Source organism: Rhipicephalus microplus, chromosome 1, assembly GCF_043290135.1.
Source record: "Rhipicephalus microplus isolate Deutch F79 chromosome 1, USDA_Rmic, whole genome shotgun sequence".
Classification (NCBI taxonomy): Eukaryota; Metazoa; Arthropoda; class Arachnida; order Ixodida; family Ixodidae; genus Rhipicephalus; species Rhipicephalus microplus.
In genome coordinates, this window is record NC_134700.1 from 287528558 (window position 1) to 287556219 (window position 27662).

The following is a 27662-nucleotide window of genomic DNA, read 5'->3' on the forward strand; positions in this document are numbered from 1 at the left end:
GGTTTCGTCGACGCCATTCATCAAACCAGTAGAACCAGTAAATAAATTTTATGCTGATTGTTATAATTCTCAGTGTCTTGCTCATAAATGCGTGAAATAGCAGAAAAAAACCTCCTGCCAGTTTACTTGTAAATGTCGTACTTCAAACGTCTCATTTTCTTTTTCTTTGTCGATACGAAACCTTTTACCAGGTGGTAGCAAGCGGCGAATCTTGACGTCATTGTCCGCCATTGCTCAGTATTTTTTATTGTATGCGTGATTGGGAGTGTGTGCTATGTGTTTGTGCCGAACGCGTTGGCAACTGAAACCCCGTTAATAAGGAAAGGACTGTGTATGTCCACTTTTTGAGCGGTTTCTCACTGACCAGGGACGATGCTACGCAAAGAGGGACTCGTTCAAAGGAAGAACGCTTGTTCAAACCCGGACGGTCGGAGCAAAGACCTGGACGAGCCCGTGAACCGACCAGAGAGCGAGGACGATGTCGATTCAAAGGAAACTCGCCTAACGCTGATGGAAGAAGTGCTTCTTTTGGGGCTCAAAGAGAAAGAGGCAAGTGATTTCCATGCTGCGAGTGCACTTTGCCTTGGCGCACTCGAATGTAAAACAATTACATTGGCGGGGTCGTCTTCCGGTAGCTCGTTTTGCCTAAAGCTTTCACAACGGAACCTCGCGCAGCGCTCCCTGTAGCCGCCCTCATGTCAGGGTCGCCGGGATGGTTACGTAGAGATTGCGGACGCTCTGGCCCCTTTTGTGCCCGCGCTTAGACGTTTCAGCGCCGCTCAAAACGTAGTTTCGATGTGTGTCAGCTCCGCTTTATCGTAACCACCTTGTCCCAACTTTCATATTTGTCCGCAAAGGCTTCATCCCACATAGCCTGCGGGTTCTGTTGCACGAATTCACGTGACCTAACCTTTTGATCTGCAGTTGTTTCACGCATGCGGGAACCGAGTAGCGAATGACGTCCGTCAGGCTTTCCTGTGAATGAAAAAAATGGTGCTTCTCGGGGTCTATCGTCGTCCACCTGTTTTCTTCTGCCAGCTGCCTAGACTTTGCCCATGCCTCGCGGGGTACCAGCTGCGACTCTCTTTCAAGCGTGTATCGCGCGTGTTGCCTGCCGCCGTGTCGTTTCTTCCGCGCTGCGATTGGCAGACGACGTTGAGGTTTGGCCGTGGAAAGCGGCGCGTGCATTCGTGACAGCCGTAATCTCGCTTGAGCGGCGTACCTGTAGCGGCGTTTCATATTACGTCGGGAATGCCGCGCTGCTCACGTCCTTTCCCACCGTTACCAGAATGGGCGCTCGACGAGCGACTGGAATTATTCTTAGTGGTTTCGTCGTTGATGCTCGCGAAATCAGCATAAACATAGCGCTCTTGCAGCCCAACGCATACGAAACGTATACTTGGCCAAAAGCGTGGCTTTGGGTATTTCTTTTCAAGCAACACTGACAACTTTCCACGCTTTCATAGTTTGATTTGATATTATGTAACTGAAACTGGTGTTACTTACTGATAGGTGTAAGCCATTGATCGCTGAAGTCAGCTTTGCTTTAATGATATTGGGCAGTGTCACAATAGCCGTGGCAGGCCTTCTATAACTTTTGCTGCACTTGTGAAACGTGAGGAATGTATTGGACTTAAAAAAAAATTTAACTGGCAAACGCAGGAGGGCATGTTGGATCTAATCACTAGCTGTCGGTGGTGAATCCTGTTGGTGAAAGCAGCTCTAGGTGGCCTTTTAGTGCCGGCGTTATCGCTAGGATTGCATGGTCGTTAGGGCTGGCTGATAATAGAGCAGAATACAATCAACTGAAAGGAATCTTTACACCACACTTGCAATTATTGCACAAGGTTGTCTACAAACATGTTTTTTTTGGTACAGTATTCCACGAACTTTGGAGTTTTTGTAACCCTGTGTCACAACTCTTACTGACATTACATTTTCGTTGACGCTTGCATTGGTTTGCTAGTCTGTTTGCATACTATTCTTTACCATGTTGCTTTTTTGCACTACACAAGATTTGCTACATTGCCCACAAAGAATGAAACAATGGGAATTTAGGGGCCAATATTTCTTTGTTAGACACAATCTCAATAAAAACTAACAGACAATCAACTTGGGACGTTATCTCTACTAATTCTAATACATATGTGAAAAACTTCAAGTGAACGAAAAGAGACCTTGCCGACGTCATGGATCGAGCCTTTGAAGATTTCAGCCACGGTCTCTGCTGGCGGCAAGTTGTCCTTTAGTCCAAATTAATTTATTCACATTTATATCATAATTGCTTCAAATAACATGCCCTATACTGAAGAAAACAAAAAAATAACACACAGGAAAGTCGTTTTGATCGTCACAATGCTAATGACTATACATATGCAGAACGAATGTTGGCGGAAACATCCTTTTCCCACTGATGAGTTCACCAGGCCATTGTTGAGTCTGCTAGTAAACATAAGCGTAAAAAGATGCTCATAAGCAATATGTCATATATTATTATGTTATAATGTTACACAATCCTATAACTGGAGCTCAGCAGAACGTCAGATTGGTCCAATCACTGGCGAAACGACCTCATCATTCTATTTCGCTTGCTTATCTTCGTCTTTACCCTAGCGGCACATACCATGCTGCTAGAAATAATACCACATAGTACAAGCTATTAAATGCGATGCAATTTTTAGTGAACTTCAGCGACTTTGAGCGTATCTATCTATCTATCCGCTTAAGTTTGGGTGCTCTTGTGGTCACCCCCTTGACGCCAACCGAAATTCGCATGGGAGGGTAAGATGGTTTGACGAATATGACACGCTGGTCAAGACATCAATAATGTTACGATTCCGTAGCATACGTTGTCAAACACTTCCCGCCATACAGTGGCACATTCTCATGGGCGGTTATGTGTTGCTGGTATACGGGCATGTGCCAGAGGTGACTGACACTTAGTATCTACCCAGGAACGAAGAGAACACACAGGGGCGATTTTAAGGTGCGAGCGTTAAGAAATACCCGACATCGGTAGTGTGGACCCGACGAATGCAACGAATAAATGTCAGGGTCCCAGCTGGAATTGAACCCAAGCATTCTGCGTGGCAATGAAGCATTTTACCACAGAGCTACGCCAAGTCTCGGAACTACTTTGTAAATAGACGCTAATGTTCGTGAAACGTCAATAGTGGTTGCAGTGCTGCCTACCCAATTTTATAAACATTACATATGTACTCCTTTGATACAGCCGTCACGTCGGGTTAACATCAATAGTGGTCAGTTGCCATGTGCTGATGATTTATGTAGCAGTGTCCAGGACCAGCATCTTCGCGAGCATCAGTGCTTTATATCAGCTTATGGTGTTCCTGATACGCATGTTCCAGTTGGCATTGTTGCACAAGTGCAAACAACTGGTTATATACACATCTGCAACTCTTCAGCATATGTCTGTGCGTGCAACATTTGTACATATATTTAGCGTCATTTTATGACGGGTCGCTCAATAAACAATTGTAACATGGTTACCTTCCCTCCGCATGCTTCGCATAATGTCGATTCCCAGGTACGTGGGATCTGTTGAATTTTTTATGCTGGTGCCATTACCTTTTTCTTAAAGAGCATCGTCTCGATGCGGCAGCATGATTACATGAGAAAAAGAAAACACACATACAACAGAGGTCCGCTGACATTGCATTAGGCGTCTCAAGGAAAACCCGTCTACATCTGAGAACTGGAGTCAGGTAGACCTGGCATTTCTTCAGGAAAAAAAAGCCATTGATATCTTGCAGAGTTGCACCCACCTTTCTTGTGATGCTTGCTTGTTGGTGAACTTACTGGCTGAAAAGTGTACACATTAGCCCTTGAGATAGTGGTAGCAGCCTACTCCGCACACGCTAGACAGAAATAAAATCTGAGAATACATTTTTCTGAAGACAAGCCACCAGAGCGAGGTTTCACTGTAGTAAAATAATCAGTGTAGATTTACACACAATGCAGGCTGATAACAACCATCAAGGACACTGAAGTAAATGCACAGCAAGGGTCATTTTGGCCTGTTATATCTTGTTAGCAAACCAAATGAAGATATATGGTATTAAAATTGTGTACTCACTGACAAAAGCGCTCTTCGATAAACAAATTTCGTTAGAATTGAGACCAGAGTTCTTTTTTCGTTTCTTAAAAATGGTTTTTTTTTTAGAAAACTGGCTTTTAATATTTTTTAGTAATATTTGTAGGAAAACAATCTCTCGCAGAAATACTGCAAAGAAATTTTTTTAGATGTGACATAGTTCTGAAATTTTAGTGTGAAATAGCAAACAGGTCAAGGCGCATCAAAGTTGAGATTCATTTTTTATTTGGGCCGTGGTTTGCTTTTTTTTTCTTCACATTTTTGCCTTTCGTGGGCTGCATAAAAAGCGTAGCTGTATATTACTGTACTGCCAATTAAAACCAGCAGAAATCATTTTTGACATAATGTTTATAGTTCACATTAAATTCGGCCATGAAATCCAAAAGTATTGTGGTGAGTAAAAACCAGACTCTTGTGCCGCCACGTTCAGATTTTTTTTTCTTGCACTGGGAGCATTTTATGGAAATATCTCTGGTTCTTGAATGTGCCCGTGTAACATAGAATAACCCGGACAAAACAAAAATGTCGACTGGACATGCATGTTCGGTCTCTCGTGGTATCACCCAGTAAACTTGGAATGTCTGTGTTGACCTTTGTGAAATTATGATTCCCAAAATTGTGAAACATTACTAACAGCAATGCTTTGTGATGCTTGGTCAAGCATTAGTAATTTAAAAGTATTTGTTTCATGAATGTCCTTGGTGAGAAAAGGACAACAGCTGCATGTCAACAGATATCATGCCACCCACTTGATAGAACACAGTTGGTTAATGCAACAGCAGCCCTGTGCCCCACGGAATACAAATCTGTACTACAATATGGTGCCACCAATATGGCTGCTTGAACTGATGTCTTTAATAATACTATATAATGTTCCAAAAACTAATACCTGAATTTCTTTTATAATCATTTTTTTTGTAATTGGTTGTTGTTTTCATAAACTCAAATTGCAGTGGAAGGGCCTGCATTGCAAAACTTTCAGAATGAATTTCTTGTAGAAGAAGACGCCGAGAAGAGGATGGCAAAGGGGACCATGTTGAACGTAGTAGTCAACTTTCGTAATGTTCGATTTTGCTGCATTGTTACCTGCAATTTAGAAAAAAATGACTTGCTGAGACAGTGATAACATCTGCTGGTGGCATTGTAATGGAATACTAATCAAATGCTGTAAGCAGCTCTTTCACATAAAAAACAATGCACGTGAAAATGGAATGCTGTACAGAGCATCGAATCATAAAAAAAAAAGGAACCTTTTATGAGCTAACTGGCTTTCACAATGTTTACCTACTGTGGTCTTAAGCCATGGCATGTGTCATATGCTAGCACGTTTATCTTAAATCAATCAGACATAATTATAATGTCAGTCTTAGTGCAATGGTTAAATGTTCCACACAGTGCCCATAAAATAAATAGAAAGACCCTGGGCTTTCTCATCTAAAGGAACGGTGGTGTACCGTCCATTCTTCTGTGGCAGGGGATTCAATTGTTTCATTCACATGGTTCTGAAATCACTGCTAGCATACACTGTCAATTTGTCTTGCATTAAACAGGAATGTGCTTGCATTAAATTTGTCGAATTTTTGACATTTACTTGGATATATTTGACAAGCTTTATAAAACAGTTCCGCATTATACAGTGGTGAGCTTACTGAGGTCATTGGTATGTGCAGGGCTACACATCCTTTTGGAATGACTGCATTTCATCGGGCCTACGAGGTTGCATCCTGGTGGAGCTGGCATTGCGAGGCCGCATCGAGCTGGAGAGATGCGGGGTGCGGCGCCGGTCGCTGCTGCTGCGCAAAGTGCTGCTACGCTCGGACACACCTACAGGCGACGTCCTTCTCGATGAAGCACTGCGCCACCTCAAGGAGACTCGACCTCCTGAGACGCTGCAGGCCTGGATAGATTACCTCAGTGGTAGGAGGGTGCTTCCTGCATTTTGCAAGATATCTTCTGCACTGAAAGAAAGCGGTCCTTCTTCATTTCCTGGTAGCAGGTCGTTTGGACATGCATTTAGCATGCGTTCGTCACATTTCGTTTAGAACGAAAATGAAAAACAAAGTAAGTGTTCAGTGGAAACCAGGGACTGCATGCAGCACACTTGGTCTGCTGTCTAAACAAATTATCAAATGGCCTACTTTCTTTTATTTCTTTCGAGCCCTTTATAGGATACTGCTGCAGAGATCTTCAGTCTGGTTCTGTTCTTAGCTGAAACTGTATGTAATTCATCTATCTAGCTATTTGTGATTCCTTTTGCTCGCATGCTGCTGCAGAAAGCAAACAAATGTATTTTGCTATGCAAAGGTGCACAATAAGCCATGAGCTCACAATTTTTAGCTGCTTGGGAATACTGTGTCTTTTTCAAGTAACAATGCATCAACTGGCTCAGCATAGAGTACTACTATTAAGCTTCTGCTAGTGAAACAAGGCGAGCCAGATGACTCGCAGAAATTAATTAAAGGTTGCTGTTTGATGATTTGCATCTACAGCAGAACCCCACTGTTACATTCATCACTGCTGCATTTTCCTGGATACTATGTTATTTTCCATCGTTTCTTGAGATAGCACCCATAGAAAATACAATGTATTGTAAACCTCACTGCGGGATCGTTCTCGTATGATACATCACGAACTTTGCTCCAAGCCAGCCGAGCGACCATGGATAAGAGCGATCATGTTCACTTTTCACGCAGCTTGGCCCGTCTTGATCTTAAGATTAGCTGCATGAGTGTCAGAAGAGGTATACATAACATAATTTTGGTTACTGTCAACAAAAGCTTAGCCTTCAAGATTTGTATGAAAAGATGACGTGTGAGACATAATTGCTTTTAAACTTGTGTTTAGTGCCTTTGAAACGAGGCTTTTGTTTGGTGTTTCTACTGTTGTATTGGTGTGGGCTTGTCATAGTTTTCATCGGAGATATCCTCAGAGAAGTTCATACTGTTTGCGGTAGGACTTTTCATGCTGGTTGTTTTGCATGTGCTTAGTTCTTTCACGCCTACAAGTCTGTTCTCAGCTCTGCGCTTGTTCGTCGGCCAGATCTTGGCCAAGTGTGCCAATGCCTGCACCAGCGACAAACTTTAGGAGTTGAAGCAGGGGTCATTTTATTTGACGATCGCTCTTGAGCGTATTTTCACTTTCGTGAGGCATTTGACGGCCCACGACAAGCCCCCATGGTCCGACGCTATTTATTTATTTTTTACAGACTGCCAGTTCCAATGGGGGCTATGGCAGGAGGGCAACCAAAATACACAATAGATGCACTTGCACTTACATGCAAAAATGTGTGACTACAGATATTCTATAATTTTACATGTAGAGTATGAAATCACAACCTATGTGGAAAAAAGATGTGAAATGTGACTGATATACATGAAAATAATAGTTAAACCCTTTTGTAAGAGGCATGCTCCAGGCAGCAATTCTTGTCTTTTATATGAAATGCCTCTTGGGAACCTTGTATGCATTTTCCTATCAACCCGTATTTTACTTTAGGCACACTGGTGTCTCTTATACTTATTTGTCTCTTATATCAGTGTTATAAAGGGGTTTGACTATACTACATATTCCACTGGTAAAACTGACATATTCAAAAAGCAACCAAGAGCTGTACAAGTGAGAAACAAAGCATAGGAAAAACATGATTTCAGCTATGAGTGGCACCAATATGGGGTTCAACTAAAGTTAAAAAAACTATTCAAATCCTTATCATTAGTCATACAAGCGGGCAATCTATTCCAATCTTTAATTGACTGTGGGAAGAAGGAATACTTGAAGCACTTGGTGTTGAAACAGTATTCCTGTAATGTTAGCGTATGATTGTGGCATGACTGTCTGGTTTATGAATTATATATACATTTAGCTGATGTTTAGCTGCATAGCAATAAGTTAGAAGAGCATTTTTAGGTGTGTAAGTTCAGTGCGATTTCGTAATATTAGTAACCCAGCTCTTGTGATTAGCTCAGTGGGTGAACCGAGCAAACTGTATTGTAGGTAAATCTAACTGCTTTCCTTTGTACACCTTCTAGCTTTTTAATTAGGCTATTTGTGGTGGGGAACTAGACTAAGATAGCATATTTAATAATGGGCAAATTAAGGTTTTATAGGCTGAGTTTTGTTTGAGGTGGTGTCTTTTGTTTGACGTAGTAGTCTTTTAAGGAAAAATAATCTCTTTTAAGGCCGAGGATGTGACGTAGTTAACATGTGCCTCCCATCTTAGGTCATTAGAAATCACTAGTCCTAGGTACTTATGCTGTTTTAGGGAAGTTAGTGGTGTGTCGTCAATAGTGTAGTCAAAATATTGCCGCCTAGAGTTGTGAGCCGGCAAGCCCTAGCCAACCAAAAAGGATAGAGAGAACGCAGAAGTGTGTGTTAGCGCTTCGTTTGAAGATACACGCTCGTGTCTTTTTGGCCCGCTGTTTCTGTCTTGTCTCTACGGCTCTTGGTGTGTCGCAATATGATAGGATTTATCTACGCGACATTCTTAACAAGGCCGATTTTTTAACGTTTAGGGTGATCTGCCATTTTGTGCACCAATCAGATACTGATAATAGGGCATTCCATATTGACAATATGGTCCGAAGGAGGGTTAATGTCTTTATAAACAATGCATCATCATCATCAGCCTGACTACGTCCACTGCAGGACAAAGGCCTCTCCCATGTTCTGCCAGTTAACCCGGTCCTGTGCTTGCTGCTGCCAATTTATACCCGCAAACTTCTTAATCTCAATGCCCACCTAACCTTCTGTCTCCCCCTAACCCGCTTGCCTTCTCTGGGAATCTAGTCAGTTACCCTTAACGACCAGCGGTTATCCTGTCTACGCTCTACATGCCCGGCCCATGTCCATTTCCTCTTCTTGATTTCAGCTATAATATCCTTAACCCCCTTTGTTCCCTAATCCACTCTGCTCTCCTCTTGTCTCTTAAGGTTACACGTACCATTTTTCTTTCCATTGCTCGCTGCGTCGTCCTCAATTTAAGCTGAATCCTCTTTGTAAGTCTCCAGGTTTCTGCTCCGTAGCTAAGTACCGGCAAGATACAGCTGTTATATACCTTCCTCTTGAGGGATAGTGGCAATCTACCTGTCATAATTGGAGCAGCGATGGCGTAGTGGCTAGAGCATCCTCCTCGCATGCAAAAGGTCCGTGGTTCAAATCCCAGTGCCGCGCAGTTCCCAACCGGATAAAAAAAAATCCGCGTGGTGATGGAACTGCATGACAAGGCCTGGGGTGCGGCCTCACCGGTAACCACTGCCGGGAACGCACTCCCTCACCAGAGAAGGATTGGCCACCCTGGTGCAGTATCTGGCCACTACCTCCCACATAAACAATGCAATTGTCGGCAAAAAGCTTGATGTTCGTTCTAATGGACTGGGTCAAATCGTTAATAAAAATAAGAAATAGAATAGGGGCTAAAACTCTGCCCTGCGGTACACCTGACGTAACTTCTGTTAGTTCTGATGTTTGCTGGTTTATTTTTACAAACTGCGCTCATTTGGTCAGATTTGCACAAAGCCATTTTGTGGTTGGTCCTTTACCTATCCTTGCCTGCAGTTTATTTATTAACTTTTTATGCGGAACCTCATCAAATGCTTTTGAGAAGTTGAGCGAGATAAGGTGAGCAATAGTACAGTTTAACCAAACCTCGTCAAATGCTTTTGAGAAGTCGAGCGAGATAAGGTGAGCAATAGTTTAACCATTTTATAAGAGACATGCATTGGGCAGTACTTCTTGTTTCTTATAAGAGCTGTCTTACATAAGTAGGGTACCACACATGCATTTTCTTATCAACCCTTGTTTCAATGAAGGCACACTGGTGTCTCTTATACACACCCATTTGTCTGTTACATCAGTCTCTCCTATAAAGTAGTTTAACTGTACACAAACTACAGCAACGCCTGACAATATTGATGTTGGAACTGTCTGCTATCAAGAGAATGGTTCTAGTGAATACTTGGTCAAAGCTATGCTCTCAAAAGCAGAATTCTTGCCACTAAACGGTGTAGACACCAATATCAGCATGTGCTCCCATGGTCTCCATATTTTAGCTTGCATACCTTTCCTCATAGGTGTACGAGCACATCTAAGCACACACACACGCGCAAATATTTGAGAAGATGGAGCTCCTCCCCTCCGCTCTCTTGAAATAAAATCCTGCACATGTCCCCAATTGTCACTGTTAATACGGCGTAATAGGACATATTGTACCCCACTCTGTAAAGAAGTAATTACAAGAAGTACTATGCAGGGGTTCAAGTGTCGTGTCGATTGAGCCATGCTGTGCCAAACAGCTTCAGCTGCGCCATCCTGCTCCAAAACACATTATTTCACCGAAACTGCTCCCACACGGTCTTTGATGCCTTCATATGCAGTCATTTGCAATGTAGTAAGCCCAAGCGAGCTCCTTTCGTCATCAATTACTTACTCACCCTGGCATTGGTGTCGATGCGAAACACTCACGGTTTCGCTGCAAGAGCAGAGCAATAAATGCTTTAGCAACAAATTGCAATGTCATATGAAGTGTGAGGAAGAAGATCGACACATGCGGAAGTGCATTGCCATCACCTGGATACGCCTTGCCTGTTGTTGCTGCTATCCTCCCGGTCACTGCGTACTGTAATAAACCGCCGTAACAGAAGTAAGGCTATCAGCTAACTCTATTGGATCCAATCTTTTGTAACTCTTTGAATGTTTGCAGTTGTATGGGAATACAGTGGCTCCATGGAGCGAAGTGGTTTTCATACTCTGTAATATCAATGTGAATTAAGTGGGCGGTTTTCTGATGTCTGCCTAGAGAGCATACGCGTAAATGCCAGCGACCGCATCCTTACTGTCAGGCTTCTAAGTTGCTTCTTTAACGATGCAGCCCCCCCACCTCCCGCTTCTTTGCCCGAGGAGGATGGATTGTGACTGTAGCTCAAGACCTCGTGCTACCCATTGATAAAAAAAAAAATTGGATTAACAATTTGAACCCAGAAATATGTTTCAAAAACTAAGCTTGCATTTCTCATAATCAGCCCCTTTGATGCTCCAAGACTGCTCCGAAATGCACTTTTTGATGTTCCAAAGCTGTTTCAAAACAGCATTATTCCTGCTCACCGAGTTGCTCCAAAAGACTGAAGCCCGCTTCCACCTCTGATTATGCTACGTCAGCTTTGTGCCATATGCAAGCTGTCTTACAAAATACTGTTTCTCTTGTAAACAGTGTAATAATGTTTCTCTAAAGTAAGTCCAGAAACTTGTTTCTGTCTTCCATATACAGTAAAGGTTAATTAATTTAACCCCAGTTAATTTGAACATCGGACGTGTGCCCTGGTCCCGGCAAGTATATGTATTGTTTAATGGCGTAAAACTTGTGAATTCGGTGATTATTGACTGCAGCCTAGTTCATTTGGACAATCCACAAAGCGTACCAAGAATTATGAACAGCTGCAAATGCGTGACGCAAGATAGCAAAAACAGAGTTCATGAACAACCATATCAGCCTAGACTCTTCAGGACTGTGTATTTGCCATCCTTGATTATTGCACATTGGGGAGCCAGGTTTATTGAGCAGTAGATGCAGCGCTCAGCAGTTTTATTTTGCCTATAGATGTAGGCTGCGTGCATGCTTTCAATACCAAGTGGATGCTAGTCTTTAGCGAGCATTATTTTGTTCACAGCAGACACGACACTCAATAGCTTCTTTTTGACTTCTGGCAATATGGGCAATGTTACAAAACTCAAACATGGTGGAAGCTGTTGAAAATGGAGGGCTTCAGTGGTGGTCTGCATGCTGGCATCATGCCTGCTATATTGGGATGGATGAGCAATAAGTTGTCAGCGATTTTTCTGGTGAAAAATTGTCGTCACATACATGTGGTATTGGTTCATAATGAGGGATGGGTTCAGAGCATGTTTCAGCTTAGGGCACGGTGGTCTTGAGCTACATTCACATTGTGAACGAAGTCACTAATAGCTGAAATTGCTCCTTTTACACTGATGTTATGCAAAATGAGTACTGCATATAGTTATTCATTAAGAAAATGAAAATGCATTGATGTAATAGACATTTGCCACGGACATTTTTACAGTCCTGTGAAATCTGAATTAACAAGCTTTTGCTGTAAACTTTATTGGATATACATTCACTATCGTTAAAAATTTAGTCACATGTAGTAGTTGTGCAATTCAAGTCAGTTGGTGCGCAAGAGACATGTCTTGGTTTGCTCATATGCAGGGGAAACGTGGAATCCTCTGAAGCTACGTTACCAGCTACGCAACGTCCGTGAGCGCTTAGCCAAGAACCTGGTAGAAAAGGGAGTCCTGACCACCGAGAAGCAAAACTTCCTGCTTTTCGACATGACCACACACCCATTGGTGGACCAGACATCCAAGGGCAAGCTAGTGCGCCGGGTGCAAGAGGCAGTCTTGAGTCGTTGGGTGAACGACCCCCAGCGCATGGACCGGCGGCTGTTGGCACTCTTGGTGCTAGCGCATGCCTCCGACGTGCTGGAGAATGCCTTCGCTCCACTCTCAGACGACGACTACGAGCTGGCCATGCGCCGGGTGCGCGAGCTGCTCGAGCTCGACATGGAGGCCGAGGCCGCCAAGCCCAATGCCAACGAGGTCATGTGGGGTGTCTTTGCCGCCTTTGTCAAGTGATGCAGCCCTGACCTGACCACCCCGCACCTAGGAGGAGGATAGAGGGGAAAGATAATGGGCTGGTGGAGTGCCCTTTTGGGGCACACTTCCAGCTCTACAGAGTGCCTCTGGTCATACGCCTCTTTTTGGAGCAGGCCCAGCCTTGGGGGGGGGGGGGGGTAGTGGCAGAAGTTGTGAACTTTCGGTTTTCATGCACAATGGCACTGCTATTGATGGAAAATCATAGCGAGGAGAGCAAAAATCAGCAACACGTTTGGAGAACTTCGGGCATTGGTGCCTTACATTGTTACCATTAGTAGCACTTGGATGTAGGTCTCGTTTCTGTTTTGACTTGTGGTCCCGATTTCATTAGAAGTGAGACAAGAGCTGTGTCCGTGCATGATATTCCAGCTCTTGTTTGTACACACAGTGCCATAGTGTACTGCAAAACCGGAAGCTCGTAACTAGGTTGGATGTCCTCTGCCTGAGTGATGTCTGCTCAACCCAAGTTCCTGCCCTCAAGATATTCTCCCCAAGCACTGGACCAGACTTTTTTCTTTTCCCGAAGAAGCGTAAGAGGCAACCTTTGTGCTAATCCAGAGCTCCAGCTGCCTGACACTGCAAAAGACCCCGGGTGTGCTTTGTGCTGCACGTTGCAGAAGGTCTGTCCTTGTACATAGCTGGGCCTTTTTTTTTTTCTTTTACTCCTGTGGGCGCGGCTCTTGCCGTCAGCTTGGTGGCTTCTGCAGTAGCTCAATACCAGCTGGGAACAATCGTTTTTCTTCCGCTGTATTCTTTTGGTAAAAGGTGGCTCTCCTGTCGTTCCGATTGTAAATAAACCTGCTGCTCTGAACGAAGTGTTCGTTTTGTTCCATTGTTTGACAAAAGGAGGCTTCTGGACTGTGTTTTACATGCTGAAGTAAAGCATCTCGTGGATTAATTTGATTACCACTTTGTAGTAATGCCATCGCAAATGTGTCTCGCTGTGAAATCAAGGGTGGTGGCATCACTTTAAATACAAGTAAAATGCAGAAAACTTGGTGGTATTGAGGCTTGGGTGCACATTAGAGAACCTCAGGTAGTCAAAATTCATGATAGATGGCATTTTTCATATGCAAGGGCCTGTGTTGGTCAAAGTGCTTCATCAATATATAGGATGCAATCAATGTTCAGCGAGTGTAGAAGGGCCTTCAGTTCATTACACTAAAGATGTGTGAAAATATATACTTAAGTTATGTTGACAAAATGTGTTTGACCAGATCGACGACCAGTGCTCCTAATACTAGAATATAAGATTGTCGTGGTACCGTATGGATGCTCACCTAAGTCGTGGTGAATGGCCCTGAGGTAAGCACTTTTTTTTTTTAATGAAACTTGTGCACCAAGAGAGGTCGTGGTTCGTATTTATGACTAGAACTGTGATTGAAGCAATTCTTTGAAGTCCTACGGTACGCGCTTTAGCGCGCCGGTGGTGACACACAAGTGAGAAGTCCACTTTTACACACGTGCTTTGGGAGTGCGGTAATGCAAGCCCCAATCACCTTGGCCTGTTGCGTAGGACGCCCATCCGCAACCTGTTCTTAGCCGATCATCTATGGGCTGGTGTCCAGCACGCGGGCGACAGGCCCGAAAACTGAGGGAAGTGGTCAAAATCTGGAGCAACCAGCTGTAGCGTGCCTCATAACCTTGGGATTTGGGTCCGACTGGTCCATCAGGATAATCCAATCGCCACTAAAAGTAGTACATTGACACGGACACGGTGGCTTCAACTTTACAGCGTACCTCGCAATTTTATACGTTTCTCGCTTCACAGTGCAGTGTGCTAAAAGTCCGACACTCTTCCTTTTCGCTCCCAGTCTCCATACCGAGTTGGCTCGGGTCCGGTGGGGCCACCGACTTCACCGGTCTGCGGGTTGGTGTTATCTGGAAAACGGGCAAACGGATCCTGGTCGGATGAACTTGCGTCGTTTTTCTCGTCAGTAGTGCTTGCATGTTCGGGAGGTGCTTTCACTCCTGGCTCAGGTTCGGCCTCTTTGTGGGTCAAGCGAGCAAACACAGAAGCACGTTTCATCAAAGTACTCCGGCAGAAGCGCAATTTCTGGACGTTCGCTAGCATGTTGGCTGCAGACGAGCGTCAATCTAGAATTTCAGCGTAATGTAGATTCGTAACGTCGCGCAGTTCGAGAGCACACGGAGTCGTCACCGTCCTAACATGATTTATGTGTACTAAATGTTGAAACGGTGATGCAATTTGTAACTCTGCTCGTACAGTAGCACTAAAACAATTACACGGGGCCAGAGAACATAAACAAGACGGGGCGGTGATAAGAATAAGCGTGTAAAACTCCAAACAACGCACGAAAATGAAACACGTGACAACTTATAGCCGCCTAACGGCACTTGAGGTGAACACGGCAGCAGTCTGTAGCCTCCGTGATTAGCACGAATAACTTCAATCTTTAAGGCAATTTACTTGCGTTACGTGCACAATCTAATAATAAGGGATAGCTTTTATTATTCGGCGCATATTTATTTTTTTTATTCAAAACCTGCTACCACTGACAGAGACTGTGCAATCGTATCAGTCGCATCCACTGCTACCACAGTGTAAGCGCACAGCCAAGCTGGTCAATCTACGGCACAGTGATCTACGGGCTGGCCAGGCACAGCTGATTCCCACAACGTAGCGAGGATTCGTTCTGCTTGTATTGGTCGTACGCGCAGAAATTTCGCTTCTTGCTGTGTAATCTACTGTTTGCATGAGAGTCCGCGGTCACTTCGTCCGACACCCGCCTTAACTTTAGCTGGAGAGATGAAGTCTCGTAGAGAACCAGTTTAGCCGCGCATCGCGCAAATGCCGTGAGGCAGCGTTTGTCACCACTGTCGTTGAACATTGGAAAACTGTAGATTGTGTGTGAGTATCCCCAGCCCTGTGTTACGCATGTGTGACCATCTGATCTCGTTAAAACTGTGCTGAACCTCGGAAGTAGCTATAGTGCTTTTTTTTTTCCTTCTTACGCATCACTCTGTAAATGCGAGCCGCTATTTCTGCAACTGGTAAAGCATAGAACTTTTTTTCCCCGTTAGCAGTTAACGTACGCCTATTTTATTTCCAAGCAAGCATAGAATGGGTACTTTACGCACGCACTGGTTTTGGCATCACTTAGCTGGGACGTGATTCTTCTACTTTGTCCGTGTATAGGAATCAAAAAGCCGAATTCAGCTCACGTACGGCATTCGCGTTATGGCTGGTACTGAAGAGGACACTCCCAGCAACTTGACGTCCAATGAAAGTGATGCAGCGGCTACCCAAGCGGTCCAGGTACGCCAGTTTCGAAGTTGTGTTTTGAAGCTAACCTTTCTTTTCCAAGTCACGCTTCACATTTGGCTTCCGTGTTTCGGTAATGCGGTGCCGCTTTTGCTTATAAACATATAAGAACACTAGGTGGAAGTTCAAGCAATGTGCGCCTGTCGATGTTTTGACCTCCATACTGAAGTTTAAGCAGCTCAACCGTGTGTTTTAGAGGTGAAGATTTTTTTGGAGGGCTAGAACACCGTAAAATAACTATACAATTAAAGTTCAACATTCTGTTGCTTTCGTTCAGTTGCTGGGTCACTGTAAAGGAAATAGCTTTAGCTTCAGCTTTCCGGCACATCCCTTCAGGGACAAGGACAACCATGAAGGAACTAGCCTTAAATTCATCTAGTCTTCTGCCGATTTCGTTCAGTTAAAGCAACTTGGAGGTCTGCCACAAAGAAACTGGCTTTAGGTTCAGCTTTCTAGCACATTCTTTCAAAGTGGACGATTGGGCCAGTCAGTTGGCGGTTCATGAGCTAGGCATAATGCACCGAAGAAAACGAGGACGACAAGCGGACGGGTACAATCACGGACTGTCAACTGAAAGTTTATTCGTTCGTGTCCTCGTTTTATAGTGTTTTAACCGCCATTTGGTCCAGTTCCCTGTCACTTCCTATTTCAGTCATGTATAAAAGGTTTATGAAGAATAGCCTATCAGTTGATAGTCTATGCTTGACCCCATCTGCTTGTTGTCCTTGTTTTCTCCTGCACAGTACACCTAGTTACAAGTCTTTTACTATAAAGACACCCTTGAAAAAACTATCTAAGGTACTGCTTTCTGGTGCCTTCCTTTGGTTACAGGGACACCGACACCATGAAGGAACTAGCTTTAGGTACAGCTTTCTGGCATGTTTTCCTTTAGAGCAAACTCATCCTTGAAGGTACTTGCTTAGGTTCACCTTTCCGTTTGATCAATGGGATGACAGTTGGGCAGGTTAAAATTTCAGTTTCAGCGTAATCTCCCAAATAGATAGATAATAATCATAAAAGTTTGAATTCTTGAGAACTGTGTATGAAACCACCTCACTCTCACCTTGGAAGCTCTAGAACTTTGCAGACAAACTCGTCTTGGTGTTTCCTATTTTATTACTCACCAGACGACTGACCTTTTTATCTAGATTTAACCGTGTCGGATGCATTCTGAAGCATTTCAGTGCTCATGATGAGAATTGAGGATGACGTTCATTGTTTCATGATTTTCTTTTTTCACAGGGAAAATCATTTCAAAGCCCTGCGAATGCCTCGCCACCAATGAACCGTCGAGGCAGTGATGCGTCACAGTGTCTCACAACAAATGGTGTGCGAGCACGTGTGGATGATTCACTGACATCCATTGCATCGAATGGTAGCCAAGTAAGTGCCAAGTTCGTCTCGGATGTCGCACAGTCATACCTTAACATTGAAACACTTTTTAATCTATAATGGTGCATTACATATGTTAATGTGAATTCACATAGTAACTTGACTCTTTGCATCTACTTCTCAGGTTGCCATCAATGGCTGAATGTTGTGAAAGTTGAGTACTGCAGTAGGGAATACTAGTAACGCTAACAGTTGCTTTTGTTTAGTTGGTATTAAGATTGTTGGCCACGCTGGGTATGTGTACCCAACATGTTATGAACATTACATCTTGCAATAGGTAGTTGAGGAGGATCACACTTCCAATAACTGTCAATCTAATTTTCTCTTTGCCTATGTAGGTGCCGTTCAACTGGCAAGCTTCAAAAAGCACTGTGCAGGAACGGCTGTCTTTTCTCTTCAACAAGGAAATCCTCAGCGACGTCCGCTTTCTGGTTGGCCGAGGTGCACAGCAGCAACGGTTACCCGCTCATAAGTTTGTGTTGTCCGTGGGAAGTGCTGTGTTTGACGCAATGTTTAATGGGGCTCTGGCGACAAATGCGGAAGAGGTGGAGCTTCCCGACGTTGAACCCGCTGCTTTCTTGGCATTGCTCAAGTTCCTGTACTCTGACCAAGTACAGATTGGTGCCGAGACCGTGATGACCACCCTCTACACGGCAAAGAAGTATGCAGTGCCTGCTCTCGAGAAAGCCTGCGTCGACTTCCTTCAGCGACAGCTGAGCAGTGACAACGCCTTTCTGCTTCTAGCACAGGCACGGCTATTTGACGAGCCTCAGCTGGCTGCGCTCTGTCTCGACACTATCGACAAGAGCACTGCAGAAGCCCTCGCGGCAGAAGGCTTTGTGGACATTGACAGAGACACCCTGTGTGCTGTGCTTGAGCGAGACACCCTCCGTATACGGGAGGTGAAGCTGTTTGCCGCTGCTCTGCGCTGGGCAGAGGCAGAGTGTGTGCGCATGGGACGTCCTGTCACTGCTGACAACAAGCGTGCTGCTCTCGGACGAGCATTGTTCCTTGTGCGCTTTCCACTCATGAGCATTGAGGAGTTTGCGCTGGGACCAGCGCAGAGTGGCTTACTCACAGACAAGGAGATGGTATCACTCTTCCTACACCTTACGGTGAACCCAAAGCCACCTGTATCATTTCCAGATAGCCCTCGCTGCTGTATTTTGGGCAAAGAACAGGTGGTAGCTCGGTTTCAGCAGACTGAGAGCCGTTGGGGCTACTCTGGAACATCCGATCGTATCCGGTGAGGTTCACTTTTTTTCAGCTGAGTGTAAAGGCATTGGGTTGTCAGCATTTAAAAAAATTTTTGACTGTTTTTTAATGAGTGTGCATGTTGGATTTAGGAAAATAGCTTATTTTTAATATGGCCCTAATATCTCTGTCAGCATTACTGCACCTGCAGCACTGTACTGGTGGTTGTGGTACTCGGCTGTTGACCCAAAGGTCGTGGGATCAAATCCCGGCTGTGGCGACTGATTTTCAATGGAGGCGAATTGCTGGAGGCCCATTTACTGAAATTTAAACCTAGGTGGTTGAAATTTATGAAGCCCCCCCCCCCCCCCCCCCCATTTTTTTTTTTCTTTCAGACAGTGCAGATTTTTAATAAAAATTCTTTGACAGTTATGTTCCCGCCATGTTCATGCATATGCTCAATGTCAAATAGGAAATACTTTGCCACAGCTAAAATGACATCGATGAGAATAATTAACATGAACTCATTAATTAACTTTCTTATTACTGACTCGAAGGAAATTGTTTATATTAAAAAGTTGTAGTTCTCACCAAATTGTCATGCTCTTTTTTTCAGAAATCACGCAGTTGCATGAAATTTGAGTTACTCATCATCAAAATTTAAGGGTGAAATTGAAACTCATTGTGCCTGTCATGCAGAAAGTGCAATTATTCTGTTGCATCAGACCGGAACTACTGGTGGCAAGGCAGTGATGAAATTTAAGTGAAGGGGCATTGTGGCCATATCTTTTCGTGAAAAATGGCAAGTCATCTCACTCGTGCCAGCGGATCACCTTAACATTGTGTGTGATGTTTAATGCTTTATTTCTTTCAAGCTGTGTGCTAGAAAATTACATAGACCTTTTCTTTCTTTGTGAAGAATAAATTGAGGCGCAGCCACTGCGGTGTTTCTCCTTGCAGACAAGTGAAATAATTTTTCGCTCATTGTCTACAAGAAAGAAGCAGACAAGTTCCACACATCGCACAGAAAGCGTGGGTGCATCGCCCACAGGCTGTAGGTGCCGCGCCATGCAATTGAAGATGGCTGTGGGAGGAGGGTCAACCCGTGAACTCGCATAGGAATAGTTAGGATGCACAGACATATGCCCCATGCCGTTTTCACCGAATGAACTCTTGATCGTCAGATAAATGTATATCGGACCAAAGTACTTTCCTAAACGATAGGAACTGCTAAATGCTACCTCTACCTGCTACCTCTAACTGTTACCTTATTTTTTACTGCAGTGCGAAAGGTGGTGGTGTCAGTTGATTGATAGTGCATCAACGATGCCTTGTGTAATTCTGTGATGCTACAGAAAACTGCAGGAACTAAAATTGATGTATGAACTGAGTGGCAGCCTGAGGTAATTGGTATTAAGCCTGCCTGACAGATTTAGCGCAGTTGTAGACTGCTAGCGAGTAGCACGCCATCGCGGCTGCACGGGACAGAATATTTAACGTGGCGATGGCTAACCAACATCTTACGCTGTCATTACTTGTACTGTCAGTAACATGGAGTTGCTTCTTCAACGGAACACAAGCATTTAACTTCCCATTAAGTAGCACTTGTGGCACAGCTGTGCTCAGACACTAACCGCGCGCAATTCACTGCACTCGGATGCTGCAGGTTTCATCAGCGCAATCGAAACTAGGATATCGAAAAGAATACGCACGTATCCTTCTCGCAACGTCGAAATTGTAAAAATTTGTTGAACAACAACGCTGTTTGGAGGATATTGGTGAACGGCAGGAGAAGTCAGCAGAGAGGCGTGGACTGTAGTCTAACCGCACATTTCATCGCTCTAACCAGCTCACTTCGCTAGTCGAGCTCGAGCATATTGGTGGCATACGGCGTTCCGTTATAACCACTGTAATTGGGACACATGCAATGCACAAAAAAACTATGCTTTTATTTTGAGCTCCCTGAAGTATATTATACATTGAAGACGATCAAAGGGACTTACGAGGGTGAAAATGCATTAACGCATGAAGGGACGTGAAGTGCAACTCGCTCCTTGTGAATTAGCTGCTGATCGGTCATTGTCGCTATCGCTCTCGGTGCGTTGACAACCTTCTATGTCCAGTAAAAAATCCTCGTTGTCATGATGGTTTCTTTCAACATTACTGCTGAAAGCAATACATTGAATTCCCTCCACCAAACGACTTCAACACCAACACCACATCACCCACCACGTTTATCTGGGTGCGGAGAACATCTCTCTCTGAAACCCGTTCACAAGCGAATTGCTTGCAATGTGCTGTTAACTGTCAAGAAACGAGCAAAAAGAAGCAGCGCAGCGTTGGCCATGTTTTCAAGACCAAATCGCGAGCCCGCGCAACTTTCGGCCTACAGTGACTGCTATGGAATTCATACACTACGAAAGCCGATATATGTGTTCTCAGCAGGCTATAATCGAAAGTGCGAATTGCCACATATTTAATTTCACGAAAACTTCATGGCTCGCAAGAATGAATCAGATTTATCGTCTCACAGATGGTTCGTTTTATTCACTGATGCTCGAAACATGCAAAGTGGTTAGTGTTCGTTCCTTGCTAGCATGTTAACACTGAGGCTAGCACAGCCCAACTAGGGAGTGTCTGCCTACTGACCATCCTCGAGAGGATGCCCCCGAATTCCCCCTGGCGGTGTGACAGTCTATGGGCATTGAGAATAATCTATATACTTGTGTATGTCAAAATGCTTGCCAATTTTTCTGACCATAACCTGCTTTAGCACATCAAAATTCAGGTTTTGTCACATGCAGTTTCGTTTTTGCATAATAGAGAGGCTGCACTTTCTGCTTGCTGGGTGCAACCAGTTTGTATTTGATCCTTAATGTCTGATTATGAATGTCTCGATTACATTCTACTATAACGATTTTTAAAAAGATAGGTAGCTATGAAGTGGCACGCACCACAACTTTCGAATAGAAACAGGTACCCTTGGTCAATAATTTAGAAGTATACCTGCCCCAACATGAAGTATTACTTATATGAAAAGAACTAGAATGTGACTGTCATTAAATTTCTTTTTATTCTGTATTGTCTAAAAAAGAACGCTCTATATATTATGATAATGCTTCACTCTAATCTCAAGTCAGTAGTCATCAATGTGAAATTTTTATTATGAGCTGCACTCAAAAAGGTTACCATAAAAAGAAAAGGCTAGCATGTTATGAGCCTTTGCAGGTTATAACAGCCATTAAGACGTTGAATATGCCACAGTTCTTTTTAAAGTGAGCTACACTGACTGTTGCAATTAAGGGAGGCATATTTGTCTGTATATCGCTAATTAACTAGTGCTGTGGTATGTGTGCTTCTAAGAGTCTGAGTGTTGTTTGCATGTCTGTTTCGATGGTAGCAAAGGCTGTGGAATCCTCTAAACTGGGTTTTGCAAAGCATTTAATTGAAGAAAACCATACAGGCAGCATACAGTGCACTGATGGATTGAGGATAAAAATGCTGTGTTCAGTGAACTAGCACAGAAAATGCTCTCAAACAGGAGATACCTGTACATGTTCAGTCTTTACAGTCCAGAAGAATTATAATGTCCTTACAATCATAGTTGAGATTTAATTCATTGCTTGGAGAACTGTTTCAGCTTTTCGAGTGCTTGAAAAGTTTGCTGACCTTTGAGCCATTGTGCTTTCCTTCCTTTCTTTCAGGTTTGCTGTGGATAGGAAGATTTTCGTGCTGGGCTATGGGTTATACGGCTCTATTCATGGTCCTTCAGACTATGATGTCAACATTCAGCTTGTTCAAACAGGCTCCGGCCAAGTGCTTGGCTCGCACGACACGAGCTTTAACAGTGACGGATCACCAGCTAGATTTCGTGTTCTCTTCAAAAGCCCAGTGGAAGTGGCCCCCAACGTCAACTACACAGCTTGTGCCACGCTCAAGGTCAGTAAACATCCGCACGTCTTTTTTTTTTTTTGTCTCGCACTGGGGAATGTGTTTGGCTCAACTGACATAGCTGTATTACTGCCGAAAACGTCGACTAATCTAGGCGTACTTACTTACTTCAAACAATCCAATTCACAGCCTTCTTTTTTGCTATAAGTGGATATAGCGTTGCAGTGCTCAGCAAGAGCTTGCGAGTTCAGTCCTGGCCACGCCAACCACATTTTGATGGGAGCAGAACACGATGTAATTCGTGTACCATGCATGGTGTGCACATCGGGAAACCCCACGTCGTAAACGTTTGTCCAGAGTACTCTGCTCTGCTATGCCTCTTAGCCCTTTCAGGCATGACCTATGAAGAACGGTCTGTAAATGCATCAAATTTCCAGATTATTTCAAGGCACTCAACATTCTATGCGGCATAAATAATGTTGCAATATGGTTACTTGTGTTTTACACTCATTGTGTTTTACAGTAATTAATCTGAACTAACTTTTAATTAAATATTAGTTTATCGTGAAGGCATTCATGTTGCTTTCTTAAAATAGAATGAAATCTCGAGCTAAAAATATAGTGCAATGCCATTTTCGCTTATATTCATATTGCAAAAAAAGCAGTTATACTTTAAGTGTGGCTTATGGAAAGCGGTACGTCTAAAGACTCGTCGACACTGGTAGTGCTTCCTACAAAGTGATGATATGCAGCAGTACACTGAGAAATGAAGGTAAATGACATGTGAGGTACAACTCAAACGTCAATGCATATTGCTCTTTCTGAGCCACTAGTCAAGACAACTACACTCGGGGACAACTTTCTGTGGCAATGAAGGGAAGGCTATGGAACAAAAGTGGGCGTGTGCCACCGCTGAACAATACAGTGCTACAAATGATTCTGTGTTTTGCACGTGAAGATAATAAAAACAACATTATCTTATTTATTACAAGATGCTGTTTATAAAGAGACGCTGCATGAACCAAAGGAATATTAATGTTTGCTTTGCTTCATGAAGTGTCATTTCACGTTTTTGCACATCTGAAAACGTCTCACGTTTCATGTGCACTCACAGTCAAAATGGGGTCTTCGTGCTAGTCACCCTTCAGCTCTTCGGACGACTCGCCGAAGGAGCTTGTGTCAAATTACACTCACAAATAGCTGTGTAAGCAGATGCAGCAAATTCCATGCAGTGGTATTATTTGGACACAGCCGGCATTTGAAAAGCGAGTCGAGATGGACTTCTTTGCAGAGAACTACATGTGCTGTAGCTCCACCCCCGTAGCTTTCCCTTCATTGCCACAGGAAGTTGTCCTTGAGTGTAAAAAAGGCAAGTTGTGTACTCAGACGTGTATTAGGTGCATCAAAGGATTAATCATAGTTCTGGCTTTATATTTCCTTCACTAGGTGCTATATTTATTGAAGTTATTTTAGTTGTCTAATGTAATTTTCAACCTAATGACTCGAAATCGCACTTTTTATTTTACCACAAAATTCATGTGACCTTGATGATATGCTTTCAGTTTCTACGATTCAGCATGCTGCAAATCTTAGGTTGGAAAAAGTCAAACAAACTGAATGAGAGGATACTGCTTCTCACCATCATAGTGAGACTTAAAAAAAAAATGAAGAACAAGTAGATTGAGAGGGGAAATCAGTAATTTCCAACCTCTAAATAAATGGCCATATTTCTCACATTTCTTTGCTGCCGTGATCACTGAGACTAACACTTAACTGCAGATGACCTTCTCTTTTAGCAGGAAAGAAAGAAGGGGAATCTTTAAAGGCCCGTTTTTTTCTTCTTTGTTTGACACAACGTTATTGAGAACTGACAAATGATGTCATGGAAAGTATATGAGGTGTTATTTTAGTAATTATTATATAAATGTGAAGAAAGTAAGGTGGACCAAAAGATAACTTGCTGCTGGCAGGAACGAAACATGCAACCTTCATATTACACATTGGACGTATATGAAGGATTCAGGTTTTGTCCTTGCAAGTGACAAGTGATTTTTAATACTCTGTTACAAGTCGAGAGCTGCCCGGCTGTTAGTCAATGACGTCGCCGTGTCATCGTGACGTCGCGGCTGACTGCCTTCAATCTGTGGTCATTAGAGCAATCAAAAGGAGTGTACTTTTGTGCTTACGGACTTGACCGTAATGGCCACCTCCACTGTTCGTGACAGCCCCTCTGCGTCGTCAGTGAGGTTGCACTCTTGCTAGCCGACTTAAGTGCTGCTCATTCGTATTCCGAATTGAATTCCATGAAAAGCATTGTTTGTGTGATGTGTGCAGTGTTCAGTGATTACAATCGCCGTGTATGTGCGAAAACAAAATCAAGCGGTTGAGGAAAGACTTGGCACTGTCATCAACAAAGCTTCAACTTCATCTGACCAATAAATTTTTTTAAGTGTTGTTATCAAACAGGGAAGTAAAAAAAAAAGGTTGATCTCTCTATCATAGGAATCGGTGCAACACGAAACTGAAACGTCTCCTTACAGAAGTAGTTTAATGTTTACTGTTTGTTTATACAAGACAGCTTATACAATGTCTTTGGATTTTCAACCGCTGAAGCACTGTTTAACGTAAGTGCATCCACAGGGACGCTTAGATACATGTCGATTGCAATGTCTAACATTCATGATAAATGACTGATTAACAATTTGACATGCCCTTGTGGTCACGGATGCCTGTGGTAGTTATAAACGATGAGAGCGGAACCAAAAAAGCGGTATGACAGCCAGAAGAGCGTGAATAATTGTACATCAAACTTCTCCTAAGGTCGCCTACTCACGGCATGTTGAAGTTATTAAACACCACTGCCCGATTAGAGGGAAATGCAGCACCCATTGTGTCTTCTCTGATGGCCAGCCACAATTTTTCATGGGGCAAGTGTAAGTGGGAATGCGGAGTTACATCCAGATGAAGCAGGCGGGTTCCTCCATGCGTTGCAGAGCTATTTTCGGTATGGATAAATGCTATGAGCCATGACGATGCTTTGGGTAAGGTTGCCACCTCGCGGTGTGCTAAGCCGTTGACCGAATTGCACTTTCCCTATTTGAAATGCACTGAATAGGACAGATGCACAGAAACAAGGCATTGAAGGAACTATCTTAACTGAGTGCGTGAAAAAGAAATTCGAAGTACAAAAGGAAGATACCTGGACACAGCGCTGTGTTTGGTGTCGTTTTGTACTTCAAATTTTTTTTTCGCACACTCAGTCAAGATGAATTACCAATTACCCGACAGTTCATGCTTCTGAAGGAACTAATCGTGGATGTCACGGTCGTGGTGCATTAGTACACTTTACCAAGAGTGCTGTGATAGGGCAGTGGGAGATATGAAAGACGTGTTTTTAAAGCCACTAAGTACGAGATTGCGGCACAGTAGATAGCCCCGACAACTGTCATTGCCGACCTAAAGGTCGAGGGTTCGACTCCCGTTGACAAAACTTTCTTTTTGTCTTCTGATTGTGTGTATTTTTTCGTTATTTCCGTGACGGAAGTATGTCACTGAGGTCTTGATGAACCCTGGCATAAAACGCTTTTGTGTTACTATAACTAAAATTTTCTCTTTGCTCAAAATGAGGGCTTTCAGAGGAATTACTTCATGGTGCAGATGCACTCATATAAGTTTAGGTCCAAGCGCTGCCTAAGGCACAAAGTAGCCAGCTGCGGTGTTACGTTTACATTGTGACACCACTGGCTAAAAAAATGGTACTTTGACGGTGAAAAGCTGCACTGCTCCTGACTGATAACCAAGTATAGATCGCTTTGCTTTCTTCACATTTATTTTATATTTACTGCAAATAACATCTCCTATACTTTCCTCAGAATCATTGCCCGTCAATTCTCATTATTTGTGTCTCCATTAGCAGTGGTTCAATTGAATCACCTACATGCTCTGGAGGGCTTGTTTTGCATGGTGGTGGTGCAAGTGTTGCCCATCGCTCTATCCTTGAAACCCTAACTAAGTGCTAGCTCCTCCTGAAAGAAAGAAAATTTCTTGCTCAGAGAATGGCACATATGATTGAGCATGGTGGGAGCAAAGATTTATTTGCAAGAATGCGACTCCAGAGGACTCGCATTAACTATAGCGGTAAAAAATGAGAAGGTGTTGCAAAACCTTGCGAGTTCTTCATACTTCATGTCCCCCTTCAGAAGACAGCTTCTCTGGAGTGGGAAGGTAGATATGTAGCTTTAGCATACTATCAAATGGCTGAAGCTGTCAAACAAACTTCTGGAACACTCATTGTAACGCATAGTGCTCCTGGGATGAAATGAGACATCAACACTTTAGGTTAAACGATTGATATACTCAACAGCTGTTCATTAAAGGAGCCCTGCTGTGTATGAAGAACAGCATTACGTTTTCATTGTATGTAAGGTAATTATGGTAATTACAGCACAGCTTTTGTCTCCCCACAGGGACCAGACTCTCACTATGGAACAAAGGGTTTACGCAAGGTAACGCTCGACTGCCCGCGTGGGAGCAAGGTTACGTTCCAGTTCACCTATGCCGCCGGAAACAATAATGGCACGTCTGTTGAAGACGGCCAGATTCCAGAGATCATCTTCTTCACATAGTGCGTCTAACCGGAATGGCACTACTGTGCTGGTGCATTTAAGACAGACTGAAAAGCAGTGCTGTAGTGTAACTTTTCCTGAGGACTGTAAATGGGAAACTCCATGAAAGCCTCTCTGATACCCAAGTTAAATGTGCATGTACTTCGGTTATGGTTGGAATGATCTGCATATTGAATTGGAACTGATTACCCTTGTTACCTTACATGGGTGTGCTTAAATGTTGGGTTTTCCTGCAGTAGAGTTTTCCTGCAGTAGCTGTTAGCGGTTATTAGTGCCCTTACAATGCAATGCTGTTCCACCTCTGAAAAGTTGTATATAAGTGGCGAGTGCATGGTGTTGTCATGTATTGTATTACAGAAAGCCCGTGGGCAGGAATTGGTGAACCATGGCCTCCAAGAACGGAAAGAAATGCGAGTTGTGGTATTAAGTTGGATATTGTCGCGAGTTATAAAACACAGAGGCTTTATTTATTAAAAAAAAAACAGGGACAGTGGAA

General features: G+C 43.5%; 2 protein-coding genes across 2 annotated transcripts; both read left to right on the forward strand.

Moving 5' to 3' along the window:
• Nucleotides 1-231: 231 nt before the first annotated feature.
• On the forward strand, nt 232-13159 carry sau (Golgi phosphoprotein 3 homolog sauron). Its single transcript, XM_037412112.2, has 3 exons — nt 232-549; nt 5785-6031; nt 12333-13159. Exons 1-3 carry the CDS (start codon nt 373-375, stop codon nt 12755-12757), a joined length of 849 nt encoding a protein of 282 aa, XP_037268009.2. The 5' UTR covers nt 232-372; the 3' UTR covers nt 12758-13159.
• Nucleotides 13160-15382: 2223 nt separating this feature from the next.
• On the forward strand, nt 15383-27662 carry LOC119159377 (BTB/POZ domain-containing protein 2). The gene is made up of 6 exons (XM_075865093.1): nt 15383-15650; nt 15939-16058; nt 17307-17447; nt 17795-18702; nt 22355-22589; nt 27008-27662. Exons 2-6 carry the CDS (start codon nt 15981-15983, stop codon nt 27164-27166), a joined length of 1521 nt encoding a protein of 506 aa, XP_075721208.1. The 5' UTR covers nt 15383-15650; nt 15939-15980; the 3' UTR covers nt 27167-27662.